Source organism: Taudactylus pleione, unplaced genomic scaffold (assembly GCF_031769625.1).
Source record: "Taudactylus pleione unplaced genomic scaffold, aTauple2 ptg000207l, whole genome shotgun sequence".
Taxonomy (NCBI): Eukaryota; Metazoa; Chordata; class Amphibia; order Anura; family Myobatrachidae; genus Taudactylus; species Taudactylus pleione.
In genome coordinates, this window is record NW_028284609.1 from 5,713,441 (window position 1) to 5,734,092 (window position 20,652).

The 20,652-nt window shown below is 46.3% G+C and overlaps 1 protein-coding gene across 2 annotated transcripts; it reads right to left on the minus strand.

The window, feature by feature from the left end:
* Window positions 1-695: 695 nt before the first annotated feature.
* LOC148517861 (mitochondrial inner membrane protease ATP23 homolog) lies at window positions 696-17,417 on the minus strand. 2 transcript variants are annotated; one of them, XM_088478125.1, is made up of 6 exons: window positions 17,089-17,417; window positions 10,379-10,424; window positions 9,397-9,478; window positions 7,153-7,290; window positions 4,329-4,412; window positions 696-1,054 (listed from the first exon to the last, which is right to left on the minus strand). In XM_088478125.1, the coding sequence occupies exons 1-6, from the start codon at window positions 17,237-17,239 to the stop codon at window positions 851-853; spliced, it is 705 nt and encodes a 234-aa protein (XP_088334251.1). In that variant the 5' UTR covers window positions 17,240-17,417; the 3' UTR covers window positions 696-850. The 2 variants fall into 2 exon arrangements, with proteins under 2 accessions (XP_088334251.1, XP_088334252.1); XM_088478126.1 differs by lacking the exons at window positions 9,397-9,478; window positions 17,089-17,417.
* Between the last annotated feature and the right edge of the window lie 3,235 nt (window positions 17,418-20,652).

Below are 20,652 nucleotides of genomic sequence, written 5' to 3' on the forward strand. Positions count from 1 at the left end.
GTAGAGTATGAGATGCAGAGGGCTGTGGTGACATGGTGTAGAGTATGAGATGCGGGGGCTGTGGTGACATGGCGTAGGTTGTTATGAGATGCAGGGGGCTGTGGCATGGTGTAGAGTATGAGATGCAGGGGGCTGTGGAGACATGGTGTAGGTTATGAGATGCAGGGGGCTGTGGTGACATGGCGTAGGTTATGAGATGCAGGGGGTTGTGGTGACATGGCATAGGTTATGAGATGCAGGGGGCTGTGGTGACATGGCGTAGGTTGTTATGAGATGCAGGGGGCTGTGGCATGGTGTAGAGTATGAGATGCAGGGGGCTGTGGTGACATGGCGTAGATTATGAGGTGCAGGGGTCTGTGGTGACATGGTGTAGATTATGAGATGCAGGAGTCTGTGGTGACATGGTGTAGGTTATGAGATGCAGGGGTCTGTGGTGACATGGTGTAGGTTATGAGATGCAGGGGGCTGTGGTGACATGGTGTAGGTTGATATGAGATGCAGGGGGCTGTGGTGACATGGTGTAGATTATGAGATGCAGGGGGCTGTGATGAGATGAAATTGCTCCCATGTGAAGCCGGGGCGGGTCGCTAGTGAGATGATAAAAAAAAAAAGTTACATATATATAACAAACACACCTCTTGGTAACATTAAAATGCATACTCCTTCAATGTACCTCACATAAATAATCCACCAACTCAAAGAAAGGATTTATTGTCATAGTAGCTAGAAATATTACAGAAAAAACACACTCTTACATTTGAAACAAACTGTTATAAGTATGCATTGTTGATTTACAATTCCAATATTAAAATAAAAAATGACAATGTTTAGTAATATGTTACATTAAAGTTCAAATATTTGCATAATATCGTCCTCGATTTTTAAATTCTCTGTATGCCATATTTGCCTCTGTTTTATTATGAGGAATTCGTCCAAATGGTTCTCGATCATTGAAACATGAATCAAACACTTCTTCCACAGCCTTTTCCGCTGTCTCTTGACTGACTTTTCTTGCAGCTATAATGGATTGAACAGCTCGGTCCCGTACACAAGTCTAGTAAATAAAATATGGCAAGAGATGAAAGTCACAGACCTATGTACAATAGATAGTAAAATGTTGAAACTTCATTGACTGTTAAAATGAGGAATAGAAAAAAGTATTCCTAGTTGCATCTAAATTCTCCATATAAACACAGGCAAAGTGCCATTTAAAAAAAAAAAAAAACTCCAGATTTTATAGATAAAGGGTCTGATTTGCTGTCCCACCGCAGGGCCCGCAAGTGTGGAAGGCTGCAGCAGCCAGATTTACTACCTTATGCGAGTATCCGACCGGCCTCATGCCTATAGTCGCACTGCCCATTGTTATCATTAGTATCAGCTCTTGCACCTACCCCGGGCTGTGTGCAAAAGATCCATCAGAAACAGACGTTACTTTGTCATATGCATGACTAAGCTGGGTACACACTAGACCAGGCATGTCAAACTCACAATATCAACCGGGCCGAATATTCAAGGTCTAAGAGTGCGTGGGCCGCACGTAAATAAAAAAAAGTCTGATAATTTTTAAAGGATTATTATTCATAAAAACCAATGCAGTGCCCCCTGTAGTAGTGCCCCTTATGCAATGCCCCCTGTATTAGAGCCCCTTACACAATGCCACTGTAGTTGTGCCCATTATGCAATGCCTCCTGTATTAGAGCCTCTTAAGCAATGCCCCCTGTATTAGAGCCCCTTACGCAGTGCCCCCAGTAATGCCCCTTATGCAGTGCCCCCTATAGTAGTGCCCCTTATTCAATGCCCCCTGTATTAGAGCCCCTTACTTACCTATCTCTTACTTACCTCTCTTCACGCTGGTCACTGGCCACCACTCTCGTGTAGATGCTGCCGCTGACTGGATCTAACTAGATCCAGCAGGGCAAGCTACTCTCATTGCGGGTGACGTCATGACATCACCCATGCACCAGCGACCTGCATCACTGGGAACGCTGGCCTCTGAAACGACCAGAGGCTTCTTTAGTCTCTGATCACTTCAGAGACCAGCGTTCCAAGTTTTAAATAGAGTAAACACAAATATTATGTGGCCCAGTCACCCCTGCCACGATCGGCGATCAGCTCCAATCGCTGCAGGGGTGACTGTGCCACATAGTATATGTATGTTGGGCCGCATTAAAAAATGTTTATTTGGGCCACATGCGGCCCGCGAGTTTGACATGCCTGCACTAGACGATTACTCGGATGATATGGCAAATTGGACAGACATATCGTCTGATTCGTCTAGTGCAGGCATGTCAAACTCGTCGCACAAATAAACATTTTATGCAGCCAGACAGTGTGGGCCCAAATACATATATGATGCGGCCCACACCCCTGCCGCGATCGGAGCTCAGTTCCGATCGGGCAGTGTTTAATGCATTTAAACTGGGAATGCTGGTCTCTGAAGCGATTAGAGACTAAAAAAGCCTCTGATCACTTCAGAGGCCAGCGTTCCCAGTGATGCAGTGCGTGGGTGACGTCATGGCGTCACCCGCGATGAGAGGAGCCTGCGCCTGCTAGTCTGGATCTAGTTAGATCCAGGTCAGCGGCTGTGTCTACCGTGGACTTGGGCGGTGCCCAGTGGCCAGCGTGAAGAAAGGTAAGCATAAGCACTGCATAGGGGAGTGGGGCACAGCATATGGAGCACTACTAGGGGCATTACTGGGGGCACAGCATAAGGGGCACTACTGGGGCCACAACATAAGGGACTCTATTACAGGAGGCATTGCATAATGGGCACAACCACAGTGGGCATTGCATATGGGGCACAACTACAGGGGACGCTACATAATGGGCACAACTACAGGGTGCACTGCATAATGGGCAGAACTAGAGGGGCACTGTATAGGTAGACCTAAGAAGGCCCCGAGGAAATTTTGCTATGGGGCCCCCATAGTCACTTGCCATCCACACACTCTTAAGCTGGCCACACATCTAAATATTATCTGTCCAACCAGCCAACTAGTTGATTGGTACAATGAAAATCTGGTAAAGTATGGGAGTAACTGATGATCAGCAATTTGCTCCTAAATGCCAGAAAACAGATGAAAATGGACGGTCAGACAAGTTTGTTAAATGTTTGATCTAAATAATTTGATCAAACAACAGTTTTTGTCCATTTTCCAGCGTTTGGGAGCAAATTGCTGATTGTCATTTGCTTTCATACATTACCAGATTTTCATTCCAACCAATCAACTAGTTGGCTGGTTGGACAGATAATTTTTAGGTGTGTACCCAGCTTTAGTCCTTCAATATTCGGCGCGATTGGTATTTTGAGTTTGACATGCCTGGTCTAGTGTGTATGCACGCTCACGCGCAGTGTCATCGGGGTCGCGCATGCCTGGCTGATGGAGCGACCCAGCTGCCGATGCCAGGAAGGTAAATGGTGCAGGTGAATGATATATCGGGCGGTCGGACATCAGATCGTGCGGTGTGTACGTACCGCCAGATAATTTGTGCCGTCCCTTTCTAAACACACATTGCCTAGTTTGTACCCAGCTTTATAGTAGCACGGAAGCCTAGCTACACGCTCATGACATTCCTATAATCTTGTGTGTGTACAGAGAGCTAATTTTGCTGTTTTTTTTTTATTGTTTTGTTTTTAAATATATCTGGATGCGTCCACTTTTGGACTAGCATGACACTCAGAATCAGGCCCAAAATAATCATTAACATACTATAAGAAGATTAAGCCCAGATATAAATATGTTAACCCTTTGCTATCTGGTAAATTAATCACCATGCTGCACATCACCCCGATTAGAATGTACACTCATTTCACATGAATTGCTGAAGAGTCACTGGGAGCATTTCTGGTCATTCACCACTGAGGGACTCGTAAGTATATTAACCCTCCCCTCTCCCTACCCTAATCCTCCCTTAGTGGTACCTAACCCTGACCCTCCCTCCCCGGAGCCTAACCCTAATCTTGCCCCGGGGATGCCTTAACCCAACTCCCCCCCCCATGCGTCTAACGTTAACCTGTCCCGGCTTACTTTCATACAGGGTGCCGGCTGTTGGGATTTTGGTGTCGAACTAAAGATAGACGTCAAAATATCGATGCCTATCTTAAATCCAGAGTCGGGCTTTCGACATTGGAATACCGATGGCCAGCATCCTGGCCATCGGTAAATTCACTACATCCCGTACACTGGAAGCTCAAAAATAAAATTTAGGATAATCTTGACTATGCTCATTATTAGTGGTGACAAAAATACAAATTAAAAGTACAAATTAAGTTAACAAGCTTTTAACATGTGTTTACACTAGACTAATGCTCATCTTGTTTTACATACCTGATGATGGTGCTTAACACCAAATTTCAACCGCAAAATTTCATTAGTAAGGGAGCAATCGCCACTAAGACTAGCAGCTCTAATCTATATAAAATAAAAAAATTGTCAAATTATAACATATAATTTGCAATACAAATAAATTTTTTTATCTATACAGTCATCTTCTGCTAGCAAAAAAACTGTATGATATAATACATATTATTATGCTCGAAAGAGAATCCTACATGTTTCTATTATTTCCTTTAAATGGAGCAGTACAGATGTGCTTGTTGCAGATAAACAATATAGGGCCAGATCCAATTACCAGCGATGATATCACTGATTTTTCATTGAAAAATAGAGAAAACTTTTTTTCCATTTTGAGAAATGGGGAAAAATTTGCAAAATCCCTATTTTTGGATAAAACTGTGGGGATTTCTTTCAGAACCCTTTTGATAGCCCCACTAATGATACTTTAGCAAAAACAATTTTGTAAGTTGCGCACTTTGGCGAAAATTTCGTTAAAAAATTATTTTTTCGTGACAAATGCGTTTAATGTATTGGGTCTGGTATTTCGGGGGGCCATTAGGATGTGTCAAGTGTTTTAAACGCGATGTTTTAAACATCGCACCTGGCTGACACAGGCGATTTTTTAGCGGTTTCAAAAAACTACCTGCGCAGCCATGTGCGATGAATAAAACACTCGACGCATCCTTGCGGCCCTCTGAAATACCAGACCCAATATGTTAGACGCATTTTTCACACAAAAAAAAAAAGTTTGCTACTAAAGTATCATTAGGGGGGCTGTCCAAAGGGTTCTGAAAGAAATCCCCACATTTGTACCCCAAAATAGGGTTTTTCACTTTTTTTTCGCCTGCCTTACACAGGAGAAAACTTTTCTCCACTTCTTAGGCGAAAATCGTCCGTTTTTCCGCCTTCGTTGGCTAAATCGGGCGCAAAATCGTCCGTCCGATTTCGCCTCTAATTGAATTCCCCCCATAGTTTTAAAAGACAGAAAAGCTGGTCTTAAGCCGCGTATTCACTACGCGATGTTACTGAGCAATTCCATGATAACATCGTAATTGTGCAATCGCTCAGTAATCATGCACAAATCAGGCACTATTATGTCGGTAACGACCAGCGATGCGCGCTCCCGCTAGTCGTTTTCGACATCAATCATCTACTGAACATGCTGGTCAATCTGCTGATAGCGATAGATTGCCCATGTTCAGAGATGATTGATGTGCCTACACTGAACGATCAATCACTCAGTGTAGGCACTGCAGGGTGAAGGGGAACGACTGTAATATTACGATGTTGTAATCATACTGTCGTGCTGGTATCTGCTAGTGGATACGCAGTTTTAAACTACTACAATATTACTATCTTTGGGCCTCATTCAGTATGGATCGTAACTGCGATTGCAACAGCGATTACCCACGCAGTCTCACTGCGATAGTATGCTAATCCTCTGCGGTCGCTATGCCGTCTCAGCACAACATAAGGACGCCCACCTTACCTTACACACATCCGTAATGTTTAGCAACACTGCGAATCCATCCAGGGCCGGTGCTACCACTAGGCAAACTGAGGGAGCTGGCTAAGAGCGCCAGCCAGTGCAGGGCGGTAGTGTGGATCGCACATAAGTGAAGTCCGCACTACACTAGGAACAAACACACAGCCCCCGGCAGCTGTGTGTTTGTTTTAGCAGCCGATGAGAGTCAGACAGATTCTCATCGGCTGCCGCTCCCACTGCCGGAGCCGGGCTGGAGCTCACTCATGAGCTCCATTTTCCGGCTCCCGCAGTGAGTGATGGGAGAGATGTCATGATGTCTCTCCCATCATGCAGAGAGGGCCGGCCCGGGGGACAGGGGAGCGGACGTCGGAGAGGGGATTAAGGTAAGTGTTTTCGACTGTGTGTGTCTGTCTGGGATTACTGCTGGGTGGCGGTATCACTACTGGGGGCACGATTACTACTGGGGGGATTGCTGGGGGAAGGCTACTACTGAGAGCACTGCTGGGGGGGCGGGGGGGACTACTACTGGGGGCACTGCACTGGTGGGACCACTACAGGGGGCACTGCAATGGTGGGGATTACTTCTGGGGGCACTGCATAGGTGGGGGACTACTACTGGAGGCACTGCTGGGGGGGGGGCTACTACTGGGAGCACTGCATTGGGAGGGTTAGTACTGGGGGCACTATATAAGGGGCACTGCATAGGGGGCCACTACTGGGGGCACTGTATAAGGGCTTGTGTAGCAATCCGAGGGTGGGTGGGGGGTGAAAGGCTGAAGAAGGGGTGCCAAGAAACGTTGCACCAGCCCTGAAACCATCGGTAACATTGAGTACCATCGCTGCCTCACGCACACTTGCACAAGCTCTGACCTTACTCAGGAATTGCTAACCTTGTCACATGCAGTGAGTAAACAAGCTACGTATGGCATCAGTGGCTAATTTATGCATGCCGTTGCAATGATGTTCAAACGGATATGCACACTTGCGTTTCGCCGACCACCCGCCCGTCACCACCTACAAACGGTACTTCCTGTCAATCACTCTGCGATGGGTCTGCGTAGTCACTGCAATCACAGTCCCGATCGCAGTGGAGTGTTCGCACACATGCACTGCGATGCATACACATAACACAACAATGGGCTGTTTGCGGGCATAATCGCAATAGCGATCCTTGCTGAATCAGGCCCTTACACCAAAGGTCTCTGGTTCAATGTAGCATTAACTACAGAGCACATGATAACACTTTAAACATAGTAAATATAAACGTCTGCAGACTTTTACCCTAAAAGATTTTTCTGTCAAACATTTTTGCTTGGAAAGCATACGTACCTCAGAGCAGGCTAAATGGTGAACATTGTTTAAAAAATCAACGTGTGCACGGCAGTGATCAAATGCATGAATCAGCTCATGTGTGACCACTCGGTTCATATGTCGTTGATCATTAATGTTATTCTGACATAATACAATCTGTAATAAAAACATACAGAATAGCAAACTGTAAACAAGTATTCAGAGGAAATCCAACAAAAGTGAAAAGAGATGCACAGCACCTGAAGGCACTTTATGCTAATAGCATTATCCTTCACACTACCAGATATGCAGCTGGTCATGGAATCTTACTAAGGACATGTCCTATAATCATTTTCTAATAACCAGTGATACAGTCAATTCCATCAACAGAGTGCAAGTTGGTGAAGAAATGTGGCCAGGGTAACAATGCTATTGGAAGCTCATTAGCAGGGCTGCCAAGAGAAATCCTGGGCCCGGGTACAGCAACATCCTGGGGGCCACAGCATGTGGGGCATGGCTGCACCTCTTTATGGGTGGGTCTAGCATGTGAGAATCACCCACTCACAGGAGCATGGGATATCACCCAGCAGCTGGGACAAAAGTAGTCACTATTAGAATGCTAGCTAGTACCATGATATCTGCATTTTTAGCTCAATGTATTTAGATGCTATAATGTAACAGACAAAAATGAAAGTGCAGCAACGTTATTTTGTACATTGCTTATGTAAATAACACAAATAAAATCTATATTTTGTTCTAGAGATAGATGAACAAAGAATTTAATTTTGACATAACATCAGGTCATCTTAAAACACACACATTCCGCAGCACATATCCTAATCCACTGCTCCATGCTCCTTCCTCACTACTGTATCTGCCCCACCTGTGTCGCCCCCTGTCTGCCCCTCCCCTTTAGAGTGTAAGCTCTCGTGAGCAGGGCCCTCGTCCCTCACATGCTTTTCCTTCTCCCACTTATACTATCATGTACTCCTAATTGCCCAATTGGCACCTAACATTTAGTTGCTGAGGCCCTGCTGCTTGTGTTATGCAGCTATGTAAATAAATCATGTCATTGTCCTGCATTGTTTTGTATTACTATTAACTGTTTTCTTGTGTGCTCATTTATGTACTGTGTAAAGCTCTGCAGAACCTTTGTGGCACCATGAAAATAAAGGATAATAATAATATAAACACAGTAGCATGGCAGCACTCCAGATTAGAAATAAAGATTCATTGCAGCGTTACAAGATTTCAACGTTTCAGCGCTTTATTGCGCCTTTGTCAGGAACAGCATTACTAATCTAATCCGGAGTGCCGCCATCCCACTGTATTTATCTATCTCAGCAGCATGGTGGGCACCCAGTAAGCAGCAGCTTTATTGAGAACAGTGAGTGCCCCGAACCTTGCACTATATATACACACACATATATAAATATATATAATTACACTTGTTTAAAGATATATACATTTTATATATAAAGACAACCAAGTCACAGTCAAGCACACAGTGACAGACTCACAGCAGAGCAGTCAGTGGTGCACTCGGGCTCTTCCCTTCACAGTGCGCCCACGGTCACCTGCCTTTCTGTAATCCCTCCCTAGTCCTCGCCCGCCACCTGGAACTGGTGCCTGCTGGTGATGGTGGAGAGCCACGCGAATTGATGTCATCATGTCGCGAGATCATCCGCTCCACAGCAGCGCGGCTGCAGCCTGCAAGTGTGTGACACTAATACCAAGAGAGTGCGGCCAGTGACAGAGACTTCCCCCCCCCCCCCCTGACCTGCCGCCCCCTGTGGTTTAGAAGGGGCAAATTAAAAAATCAAAAAATGGTGGTGTGCTGCGGGCGGCCCGGGCCCCCTGCAATTTATTTTTAAAATCAGCAGGTGGGAATATTAGTAAGGGTGGGGGGATGCTGGCAGATCAATATGTCAAAAGAAGTATCAAGTCTAGCTAGGGGTTGAAAGGGAGGCGGCCGCCAGGATCCCGAAGGTAAGTAGTGGGGTTAGGCACTAGGAAGGTTAGCACTAAGAGGGGAGGAGGTTAGGGTTAGGCACTAAGGGGGGAGGTTAGGCACTGGGAAGGGAGGGTTAAGGGCAGCGTTAGAGGTTAGGTTAGTATAGTCACCTCTCCTCGTCGGGATTCTAACTTGGTCGGGATACCGGCGTCTGAATTCTGACCGCCAGGATCCTGAGCACAAGTATCCCGTACCCATTGCTTCATTCTGTCGCTGAGTGCACACATCGTATAGTGTGTAACCACCTTGACATTTATAGTTTGTTTTACCTCAGAGGTAGCTGAATCAAATCCTCCGCCCACTGATCCATCACAATCTTCACAACAAAAATGTCTATCCTTGAAAACTGCACTGAAAATAACAATTCATTTACATGTTACCCTCTTTTAGTAACATATAGTCTACTGCCAAATAAGCATAACAATTGGCAACATCTTTAGCATGTTATTTACACTAAAGCTGGGTACACACTACACCCACCTATTGGCCGATTTGGTAAGATATACACACTTACCAATCAACCACTCGATATGTCTGGCCAGACATCAAACTGGGCATGCGTTTAAATTTTCCCGCCCAGTTGAGATGTCAGTGACAGCGGTCCCTGCATCAAGTGTACGGGCGGTTGGCGGGTTGCCTGTACACACAGCCAGATGTACCGATTACCTTTCAGATATATTGGCATCGGCTGTGCTCCAGGGCTGTCCTGATATTCTGTGAATGTCATCGTCCACAGACATATCGGATGTACACACCCGGATGTACACATTCGAACTGACAATATATCTACAAGTGTGTACCCAACTTTATGTTCGTATTTAAAGGACAAACACTTATGGTCTAATAAATAAAATATATATACACACGCACACACAAACTCTGTTGCTCGGCACTCTGGATGAAGAAGTACAGCAGGGTGCCCTCCTAAGAAAAAAATTTATGATTTGTTACTATAGTGTGGTATGGTAACCACACACAATAAGGAAAGAGGCGGCACTCCTGAATCCAGTGAAGAAAAGTGTATCATAGGGGACGTTTTGAATACACTTTCTTCTTCAATGGATTCAAGAGTGCAGCCTCTTTCCTTATTGTGTGTGGTTGTCATACCACACTATATAAACAAATCATTATATATATATATATGTATAAAATAAGAAACTCCTCAAAATCAATATGATTTCAATAATATTGACAACATGGTGTCAAAATATATAACCATGGCAGTATATTTAGAATTATTAGAACACTTACCAACCAGACAGTTTCATGGCATCTAAAAGTAACTTGATTTGTGGATCTAATAATGAACAAAAAAAAATAATAGCTAGCATCAAGGATAATGTGCAGTTTTAATGTCAAATGTGCATTTCTAGAATTGGAAACAAAAATTAACATCTGAATAGAGTGATCATGCTTCCTGCCCTACTGCATTTCTGTTTTCTGTTTTACCGCAACACACCACCCGGAATCGGTATGATTCCCGACAGCGGCTGCCCGACATGGGTGAAAATCCCGATCGTCCCTACGGTAAGTATAGACTAACCTAATTCCCTCCCCTAAGCCTAACCCTCGTTAGGGGTGGCTAAACCTAACCCCCCCTTCCCCGCCGCCTAAACCGAAAATCCCCCGGGGGGGTGCCTAACCCTAACGTTCCCTCCCCCTAGCATAACCCTAATCTCCCGGGGGGGTGCCTAACCCTAAGTCCCCCCCGGGAGCCCTAAACCTAACCCTCCCCGTGCAGCATCCCTTCGATCGGGATGCCGGTAAAATTACAAGCGTCTAGATTTAGACGCCTGTCATTTAACCCTCGCCGGGATAAGGCAGTCGGGAAGCCCTCCACCCAGTCCTCCACTGAGCTCTCAATACTCTTCTGCTGCATTTTATGTTCAGGAATTGGTTTTATTTGGAAGCAAAAAAGATAGGGTATGGGTAGATTCAACCAATGCTAAATCTAATGCCTGTTCATTTAATTAATGCATTGATCTCCCCAGAAATATTGCCAGCCAAGTGGCATCAAGAAGTAGCCGAGTGGGGGCCTTCGCAATAATGAAATGTTGAATGCTGACCTTATATTGATTTAAACTCGAGATTAACATTTTATATAATAATTCTCCTTAGTCTTAGAGGCCCAGTTGTCTGCAGCTTTTTCATAACCAAAGTCTGTAGGATCTAGTTCCTCTAGTGAAATTAGCATCAGATTATTTGTACTCTGCTATATCCCATTCCTTAAATAGGTTTTAATTTGTTTTAGAGTACAAAATCTTTACAGCTGCCCAGATACTGCACAGTTGCTTTTTTGACACAAGTACATTTTTAAAGAGCTCCACTTGCTATCTGGACACAGATAGCTATCCCCACTTGCTGGCTGGACTAATAGCCAGTCTAAACACTAGCCCACTTGCTGGCCCCCAGAACAAACACTCAGCCGCTGAAACCTAGCGAGTGGATGCAGACAGCCCACTCACTTAACGGTTCATCGGCAACTACTCTCTTACATTTACACTGGGGGAGGGATTTTCCGCTGCCCTCCATTATGATTCTGCCTGGCATTGTGATGAAGCTAATAAGTCATGCTGTGCTGACATTCTATATAAAGCGTCAATGCTGCGCGACTTTCAGCCACCTCACAATGCCAGGCGGCAGGGGGATTTTGCCGGGCAGATTGCATGAAATCTAAAGCATGGGGTGAACACTAAAATAAAAACTGATGGATAGGCCCCTTTAGTACTTGGTCATTAGGCGACCTGAAAAACTGAACGACTAGCGTTCTGTCCTTCAAGTAGCCTAGGTGCGGTGCCCGCACTGAACGTCATTCAGTGCAGGAGACCAACCTCCTATCTGCAGACGATCGCTGTCAGGTTGACGAGCATGTTCCACAGATAGTCGGCAAGGACCCAGCGTGCACGCGCATCGCTGGTCCTTGACGGCTATCCATTGGACGGCTATCCATTGGATGACTATCTGAACGTTCCGACCAAAACCTCCTGGTTTTGGTTGGATCGTTCAAAAAGTCATCTAATGGATAGGCCCATTTAGATGGGTGTGACTACGCAAACATCAGTACATGTAATAATATATATTTGTAGCTTTCACATTATGTGTCATCTTTTCCAGACATAGGCTATTTCGTCCAATATAACTTTTGTAGATTGCCCAAGATAGCTGCCTCGCCTGGTACTTTTGTGGGTAGGATAATTAATGCTTGGAATTTATGATCCAAAATGGCTGCATCAACCCCTGTATTATGTTCATTGTTTTCTGCAAATCGAAACCTCTAAGTTTATAGTTTCTCGATTTTCTGCAAATCTGAACATCTGTATTCAATTCAACGTGATACTGAAAACCCCCGGAAGGGAGCTCCCGAAGCTATTCGATTCTGTGCAATGTTTGGTCCGACTATAGCGGTGCTAACAGCCTCGCAGCCGGCACTTTAGTCAGAGAATGTCCGTTCTCGCAACTAAACACCCAGGTAACCACTTAACTGAGGAATTCTTTTTCCAAAAACCGCTGAGAAATTGTCGTTTTTTTTTTATGACTGAATTAGGTCAAGAACATCTATTTAAGATGTATCCGACACAATTTTCTAAAAAAAAAAAAAAAAAATCAATATGCACATACATACATACATTATATATATATATATATATATATATATATATATATATATATATACATACATACATACATACACACACACCTTACGATTTCACATGTCCCATTAAGGCTGCTATATACATTTAACTCACCCTGTGCAGTTAACCACAGGGTGTGATGGCATACCATATCTGCATTGCGCAAGAAACACGTCCATTAAGGAGTCAGCCTTAATGATCGTAATTTCATTGCTTTTTGAAGTTTGAGTGGCAGAAAATCAATAGGTTTTGTGAAATATCAGATCATGTCTAAGCAGCCTTAATGGGACATGTGAAACAGTAAGGTTTTGGAGCCCAGTACTGGCTGTGCTAAATATAGGGGACAAACGACGTGGGGTCCCCCGTATTAAGCACAACCAGCACCAGGCTTTTCAGAACCAGTCCTGGTTGCCAAAATATGGGTGAAAAATTACGTAGGGGTCCCCCGTATTTAGTGCAACCAGCACAGGGCTCTGAGCCAGTCCTGGAAATACAGGGGGGGAAAATGTGTAGGGTCCCCCTGTATTTACCAAAACCAGCACCAGACTCCTCCAAGCAGGTGGGGTGATGCCACAGCCAGGGGAGCCCTTTCACTAGGCCCCCCCCAGCCGCAGCATTACCCCTGACCGCTAGTCAGCCCAGGCCGGGGATCCCTGGGGAATTGGGGACCCCCCCAATAAAGGGGTCCCCCTCCTCAGGGTACCCCAGGCCCAGGCTGATAGCCCGGGGCTATCCCCAGCACCCCTGGGCGGTGTGTCCCGGGTTATGTAAAGTGTGGTGCATATGAAAATATAAATATTGTCTTTTGCAGTAGTACTAAAGGTCCCAGCAGGCATCCCCGCATACTGGTACTTTGAGAAGAAGTACCAGCAGGGGTATTAAGGGCCTGCTGGCACCTATAGTACCCCTGCAAAAGAAATATTAAAATAAAATAGACACCGTTTTTTAAAGTATTTTATTATGCCGCACCTTAACCTGGGGGGCGGCAGCCTTTAAGCTCTTATACATGGCTGCCGCTCCCCCAGGACTTCTACGGCGTTTTCACCTGGAGTGCAGCGGCCATTAAGCTCCTTTGCGCTGCCGCCGCCCATCCAGGGCTTCCGAGGCATCTTCTTTCGTCAGCTGGTCTCTCCAGCTCCCCGGCCGTCGACTGAATGGTCGGGGCCTCGCGCTGGCTATATTTAAGCCAGCCGAGGGGGCCGGGTGATGACGTCGCGAGCCGTGATTGACTCGCGGTAGCCATCTTTGAATTTCAAAAATGGCGCTGAGGCGCCATTTTTAATAAGAGCATGCTCGGTTCTCACCATTGAAGTCAATGGTGAGAACAGCTCATTGGCTGAGAGGCGGAAGGCTCGCCTCTCTCAGCCAAGGAGCGCTCCGCACCGGGATTTCTGTATGGAGCTGTCATTCGGTTAGTAGTGTTCTTAGAGAGCACTACTGTGTGAGGGTCCGGGTATCTCGGTTTTTTTTTGCCAAGACCCTGGATTGTGTGAAGAGGACCTGATCTACGCATAGGAGGAGGTGAGTATGGTATTTTCATTACAGGTACTCCCCATTGCATTATCTACTGGAGAATAGGACAGAATGGCTTCAGGGATACATAGGCGAACATGTCAGATAGTGTGTGCATGTGTGAGTACATGTATGTTTTAATAAAATTGTACATTTCTACGGTGTTTTTTTTTTTTTTAATATTGCTTTTGCTGTGGAACTAAAAGTACCAGCAAGCCCGTAATGCCCTGCATGCTGATACTTGTGGTTTTCCAAATACCAGCATGCAGGGGAAGCTTGCTGAGAACTATAGTTCCACAGCAAAAGACAATATTTATATTTTCATATGCACCACACTGCTGGGGATAGCCCCGAGCTATCAGCCTGGGGTGCACTGAGGAGGGGGACCCCTTTATTGGGGGTTCCCCAACTCCCCAAGGATCCTCGGTCTGGGCTGACTAGCGGTCAGGGGTGATGCTGCGGCTGGGGGGCCCCTGGCTGTGGCATTACCCCCCCCCCCCCCTGCTAGAAGGAGTCCGGTGCTGGTTCTGGTAAATACAGGAGGACTCTACGCATTTTTCCCCCTGTATTTCCAGGGCCAGGACCGGCTCAGAGCCCTGTGCTGGTTGCGCTAAATACGGGGGACCCCTACGTCATTTGCCCCCCGTATTTTGGCAACCAGGACAGGTTTTGAAAAGCCTGGTGCTGGTTGTGCTTAATACGGGGGACCCCTACGTCGTTTGTCCCCTGTATTTAGCACAACCAGTACTGGGGCTCCAAAGCCCGGTGCTGGTTGCTTTCTGGGGGGCGGGGCTACTCCATTTTTAAAAAAAAATTAAACACAGAACCAGATCCGAGCCTGCATCCTGTGTGATGCTACCTCCCCTGGGTCCTAACGTCTGCACTACCACCGCCCGCACTGCCGCCGCAAACGCCCGCTACCATCCCCGGTTCCCAGCCACAGCAAATGCCCGCTAACCCCTACCCCCTCTCCCCTGCCGCAGCAAACGCCGGCTTCCTGCCCCCCGGCCCCCGCTACCGACCGCAAACGACGGCCATATTGCTGCACCCAAGTGGAGCCACTGTGACTACACCTGCTGGAGGCTCCTACTGAGGCTGCGCAACAAGTTGAAAAGTCCTATCTCTGCAATGGTGCAATTCTTGAGGTAATAGTTTAAAAACTGTAACTTTCTAATTTACCTGAACCCCAAAGCACGTACCCTGACACAATAGCTACCTAATAAAACAAACCCCAAGTCTAAATTCGCCACCTACCCTGAGTTTTGCCTTTGTAAAAATCCCTCATAGATTACAGCAGAAAAGTTGTCCTAATTGAGACTGTCAGAAAAATGTGACAGTTGGAGCTTTAGATTACTCCCAAATCCTCATTTTTTATGTTTATGCTCTGAAATTTGGCATGCAGCACCCAGTGAAAGTTCCACCAGGCCATGCCAAATTTCAGATCCGTACCTCCTATAGCTTTTTGAGGTATAGCCCCTTCAACACCCTGCCCCCCCCCCCTTGGAATTCTCTATAGAGAAATCCATTTTTTTTAGATGCAGACTTAATATAAGGGCGCAACTGTGCCATATATTTATATATATATATTTTATTACTGTACATATTTTCAGATTTTGCCCGATCACTGTGGCCAGCAGTGATCGGGAAAATGGGGACTTGGGGAGGCGGAGCTGAGGCCAGAAAGGAGTAGGCGGGGTTGCAGAGGTACATAGCAGTAGCTGCGGCTACCAGTGATCTCACTGATCAATGTGTCCCGCTAGCGGCCCAGATACATAGCCGCTGCTGCTCGTACACAGTGATCTCACTGATTACTGTGTTCCGGAGCCGCAGCGGGACACCAGGTACATAGCAGCAGCGGCTACCAGAGCTGCCGCTACTGCTTCTTACTGAAGTGGCTGCCCGATCACTGCTGGCCACAGCAGCAGCTACATGAGCCGTGGCTGGTGCTTCTAGGGGGGTGCCGCCGGTGCCCGATTACTGTGCCCAGCAGTGATCGGAACACAAAGGAGGAGGAGGCGCAGGTGTAGAGGGACCAGCAGGTCCCTCTGAGATGGGCGGCTGCTGCAAGTTAACTTCAGGCAAGCCGCCCACTGTGTGTTTCTGACTGGTCGTATCAGATACGACCATGTCAGGGAAAACCCAGTCTGAACGCGAGAACCGTCATTCTCTGACTTAACAGCACGCTGTATTGAATAGCTCTGGAAGGTCTCTCCCAGGACTATTCAGCATCACGTTTAATTGAATCACGGCCCTTGAGTCCTTCTGGAGAAAAGTGCTATATAAATATTATTATTATATAGTGGCCCACACTAGATTGGCTGCCAATCTTAACTCGTTTGCATTGGGGTTACTGCATAGTTGGGCCTTTTTTTATTATTGTTAACCACAAAGCATAAGTCCTACTATACTACAAAAAAGTTGAAAACATAGCTATAATATAATTAAGGCACAAAAATAATAACTGTATATTACATGGGCAAATATCTTTTTTTTTTAAAAGTAGCAATGATGGCAGGTTATCGATGCCACACCATCAATTGCAGTACCCCAATGTTGAAAGACATCAGCAGCAGCAGCCTGTCTTAGGTCTACATATGCGCAGTACTCAACCATCAATCGTTTTTGGTCAATGGATTAAAATCATCTACCATCGATGGTATAGCCTTCAGTGTCTATCTCTCAGTCCCAGCACATAGATTTATCAGAGCTTTTAAATAGAAACCATTGTCTAGCTATCGTTTATGGACAACAGTTTCCACCTGACCTCTTAAAAAAAAGTCTGATAAATCTCCTGGTTTACATGCTCATAACACCTACTATGGTCCATAGCAATCCCCAGCTTCGCCTTGCACCTGTACTTTAAGCCGTATAGTTTGGATAACATAGACTCCTGCTTCGGCTGCCGGGGGTCCCGCTGCGGGAAAAGGTGATAGCCATACTTCTCATCTGGTGTTTTATTCTCCCCCATGTATCCACTGTCTTTGCTGTCACCCAACTCTATGGTAGTGACTAGATCCTGTACGTGTCGTGTACGGCCTTGAGCTTCAGGCGCTGATACATGACGTCACGGCTAGGGTCAACTGCATCCATTTTAAATTTGGGCACACAGCAAAAACTTAATGATTAGATTGCGCCTAGTCATCTGTCGACGGTCCCCTTCGCCGGAAGGACCTTTTTGACGTCAGGCGGTGGGCGGGACTATAGGCAGTGGCGGGAGTCATAGTGAATGTCAGCGTCTGTGTCAACGTGCTGTAAGGCTAGCGGCTATCGGCCAGGAGAGGATGCGGCCGCAGAGCAGCGGGACTCTAGGAGAGGATGCGGCCGCAGAGCAGCGGGACTCTAGGAGAGGATGCGGCCAGTGGCTCTCCGGCTGGCTGCTTGGCTGCCTGGCTGGGGGCGGAGGTGTGCTACATCTGCCTGACAGGGGGGCGGAGGTGTGCTACATCTGCCTGGCAGGGGGGCGGAGGGGTACTAGGGTTGGAAGTGGGATGGAGGGTACTATATCTGCCTGGCAGTGGGGTGGTGGGTGCTAGGTCTGTTTGGCAAGGGGGCGATAAATGGGCCTAGTAATGGAGTGCCAAGTTTGGGAGGAGGGTGTGTGTCAACTGTGCCTAGTAAGGTGAGAGGGTGTGCTTGTGCCCAGTAAGGGTGGGGGGAAGGTAAGTGTGCACAGTAAGGGAGGAGGGGGTATGCCAAATTCGACCAGGAAGGCTGTGCCCAGGATGGCAGATCATTGCTATATATTTATATAAAATGCCCCGTCACGCTGGGCACACAGCACCAGCGTGATGGGTCATGTCACGCTGGTGCTGTGCCCAGTAAGGGATTAACTGAGTGCCAAGTGTGCCCAGTTAAGGTAGAAGAGGGGGGGGGGGGGGGGGGGGGTGTTGCTGTGTGCCTAGTAGGGGAGGGCAAGTATGCTTGGTAAGGGAGGAGCGGGTATGCCAAGGTCGCCCAGTGAAGGGATGTGCTAAGTGGGCCCATGGAAGGGGTGCGCTAAATGTGCACAGGGGGGGGGGTGTTCAGTTGCTAAGAGTGCTCATTAAGGGGGTGTGTGCCCAGTAAGGGGGGGGGATGCAAAGAGAGGCCATTAGGAGAGGAGTTCCAAGTGTGCAGATTTATAGTGGGGGAGAGGTTGCAGGTTCTGTCTACCCATTCAAGGGTGTGTTTTGCCTGTACTGGGTAGTGATGGGTAGTTCACGAATGATCAGTTCAGAATGAACTGATCCTCAAAATGAACTAGTTCACAGCTCTGGCAAAGATCAGTTCATCAGGATCTAAAACAAGTGGGAGGAGTTAGACACAGTGACAGAGAGAGCACAGCAGCTCCATTAGGCATGAGTCAGTACTGCTGAACGACCACTGGTGGCACTGCTATGCTCAGACTGTGCAGCTCATTGAACTAGATTCAGGCATACTAGTTCGAATAGGTCAGTGACTCATGTGGAGCTGATTGAAATATATTGTCATGATGACTCATTGAGTAGTTCAAAAGTCACATGATACATTCCCCATTAGCTCTCACATACAGTTATGAGTCAATACTGCTAAACGACCACAGGTGGCACTGCTGTGATCAGACATATGCATTGTATGCATCTGATGTATATTGTCAGGATTCATTCTAGTATATTAATTCACTAGATACACTCCTAATCATCTTAAGACACAGTGCTGAGTGCTGCATGCTACTGTGTGTATATACTGTACTTCTGTTTACAAGATATAGGGGGAGATGTATCAAACCTTCAAGAGAGATAAAATGGAACCTATCAGCTTCTGTCATTTTATAGACTATGCTTTGCATAACTTCAGGTTTGATCCATCTTCATCCTATCTTTACTGTACTGATCTCAATTTTATAGGTGTGATGTATAAAACATTCTAAAGAGGACAGGTAGAGAACTTGCCCATATTGAGACCATCACCCGCCTTATTGTTAATCTACAGTAGCTCTGGTGTGCATTAAGTGACATTAATGGGTGCAATTAAAAAATGAGGCAAAGATTTGTTTCTTGCAATTACTGAATTTTAAAAGAAAAAAAAAAGTGACACGTTACAATACTCTGAATTTGGGTCTTTCTCACTTGTATATTATGGAAATAAAAAATATAACAACAATTAAATTAACATTGCAGAGCTAAACATGTCACTACTCCTAGTAGTTTGTTATATATTGCTTTTTTAAAATATTAAAAGACCAGACATATTAAACATAGTTGACCATTTGAACAAGACTATAACTCGCCTAATGAGCTAGTAGTTGAAATCCCTACTGTTTGTGTAATAGACTAGTTCTAGGTTTCCAATCATTTCTCTCAGCAGTGTTTCAGAGTCAGTGATGTAGTAATGACCTAAATGAACTACATGAACTGATCATTTGAACTATTTTTTTCAGTGAACCAGATCATAATTAACTGATCACCAAAATGAACTACATTTCCCATCACTAGTACTGGGTGCCCTGTAAGGTGTGTGTTTTGCTGGTGCTGTGTGCTCAGTAAGGGGTTGGGTTTGCTGGTGCTGTGTGACCAACGGGGAGGGTTGCTGGTGCTTTGTGTCCACTAAGGAGGGTGGTGTGCTTGTGCCCAGTAAGGGAGGAAGGGGGTACCAAGTGTGCTTGGTAAGGGAGGAGGCGGTATGCCTAGAGAAGGGGTGCACCAAGTGTGCCCAGGAAGGTGGCTCTTTGGTGCCAAGTGTGCCCAGGAAGGGGGGGGGGTTTGCTGGTGCCAAGTGTGCCCAGTAAGAGGTGGAATGCAAAGTCTTCCCATTCAAAGGGAGGTGCCAGGTGTGCACATTAATAGGGGTTGCTAGTGCCTGTGTGCACAGTAGGGAGGGTTGCTGGTGCAGTGTGACCAGTAACAATGAGGTGGTTTGCTGGTGCTGTGTGACCAGTAAGGCAGTGGTTGGTGGTGCTGTATAACCAGTAAGGGGGGGAGGGGCAGGTTACTGGTGATATCTGTGCCCATTAGTGGGGATGGTATGTGTGCCTATTAGGAACATACATGGGGTAAGTCTGATTGGTGTAGTAGGGGAATGGGTATATGCCCCTACAAAATGGATGGTGGATGCGTTTATTAGGTACATGTTTGTTTGCTCAGTAGGTGTATGTAAATTAGAGGTGGGGGGGTACTGTCTAGTAGGTATATTGGTATATTCCCAGCGGGCACTTGGGGGATAAGTGTGTCTGTACACAAATGCATAGTAGAGGCTTGGTAAGGGTGCCTAGTAGGCATATGAACAGTGGATGGTGGGTAATTAATATTAGTAGGCACAGATAGGAGTAAGTGTTCATGTACACACATGCATTGTGGTGGGTGGGTGATGTGCTCAGTAGGTTAAGGCATGTATTCCTATTAGGCACATACATGGGTAGTGTTC

Coding starts and splice junctions, on each gene's coding strand:
- LOC148517861 (XM_088478125.1), bottom strand. CDS start 17,239: ATGGGGGAGAATAAAACACCAGATGAGAAGTATGGCTATCACCTTTTC. Junction 10,425..17,088: donor GGGGATTGCTATGGACCATA/GTAGGTGTTATG, acceptor GTTCATTATTAG/ATCCACAAATCAAGTTACTT. Junction 4,413..7,152: donor ACCATTTAGCCTGCTCTGAG/GTACGTATGCTT, acceptor TATTTTATATAG/ATTAGAGCTGCTAGTCTTAG.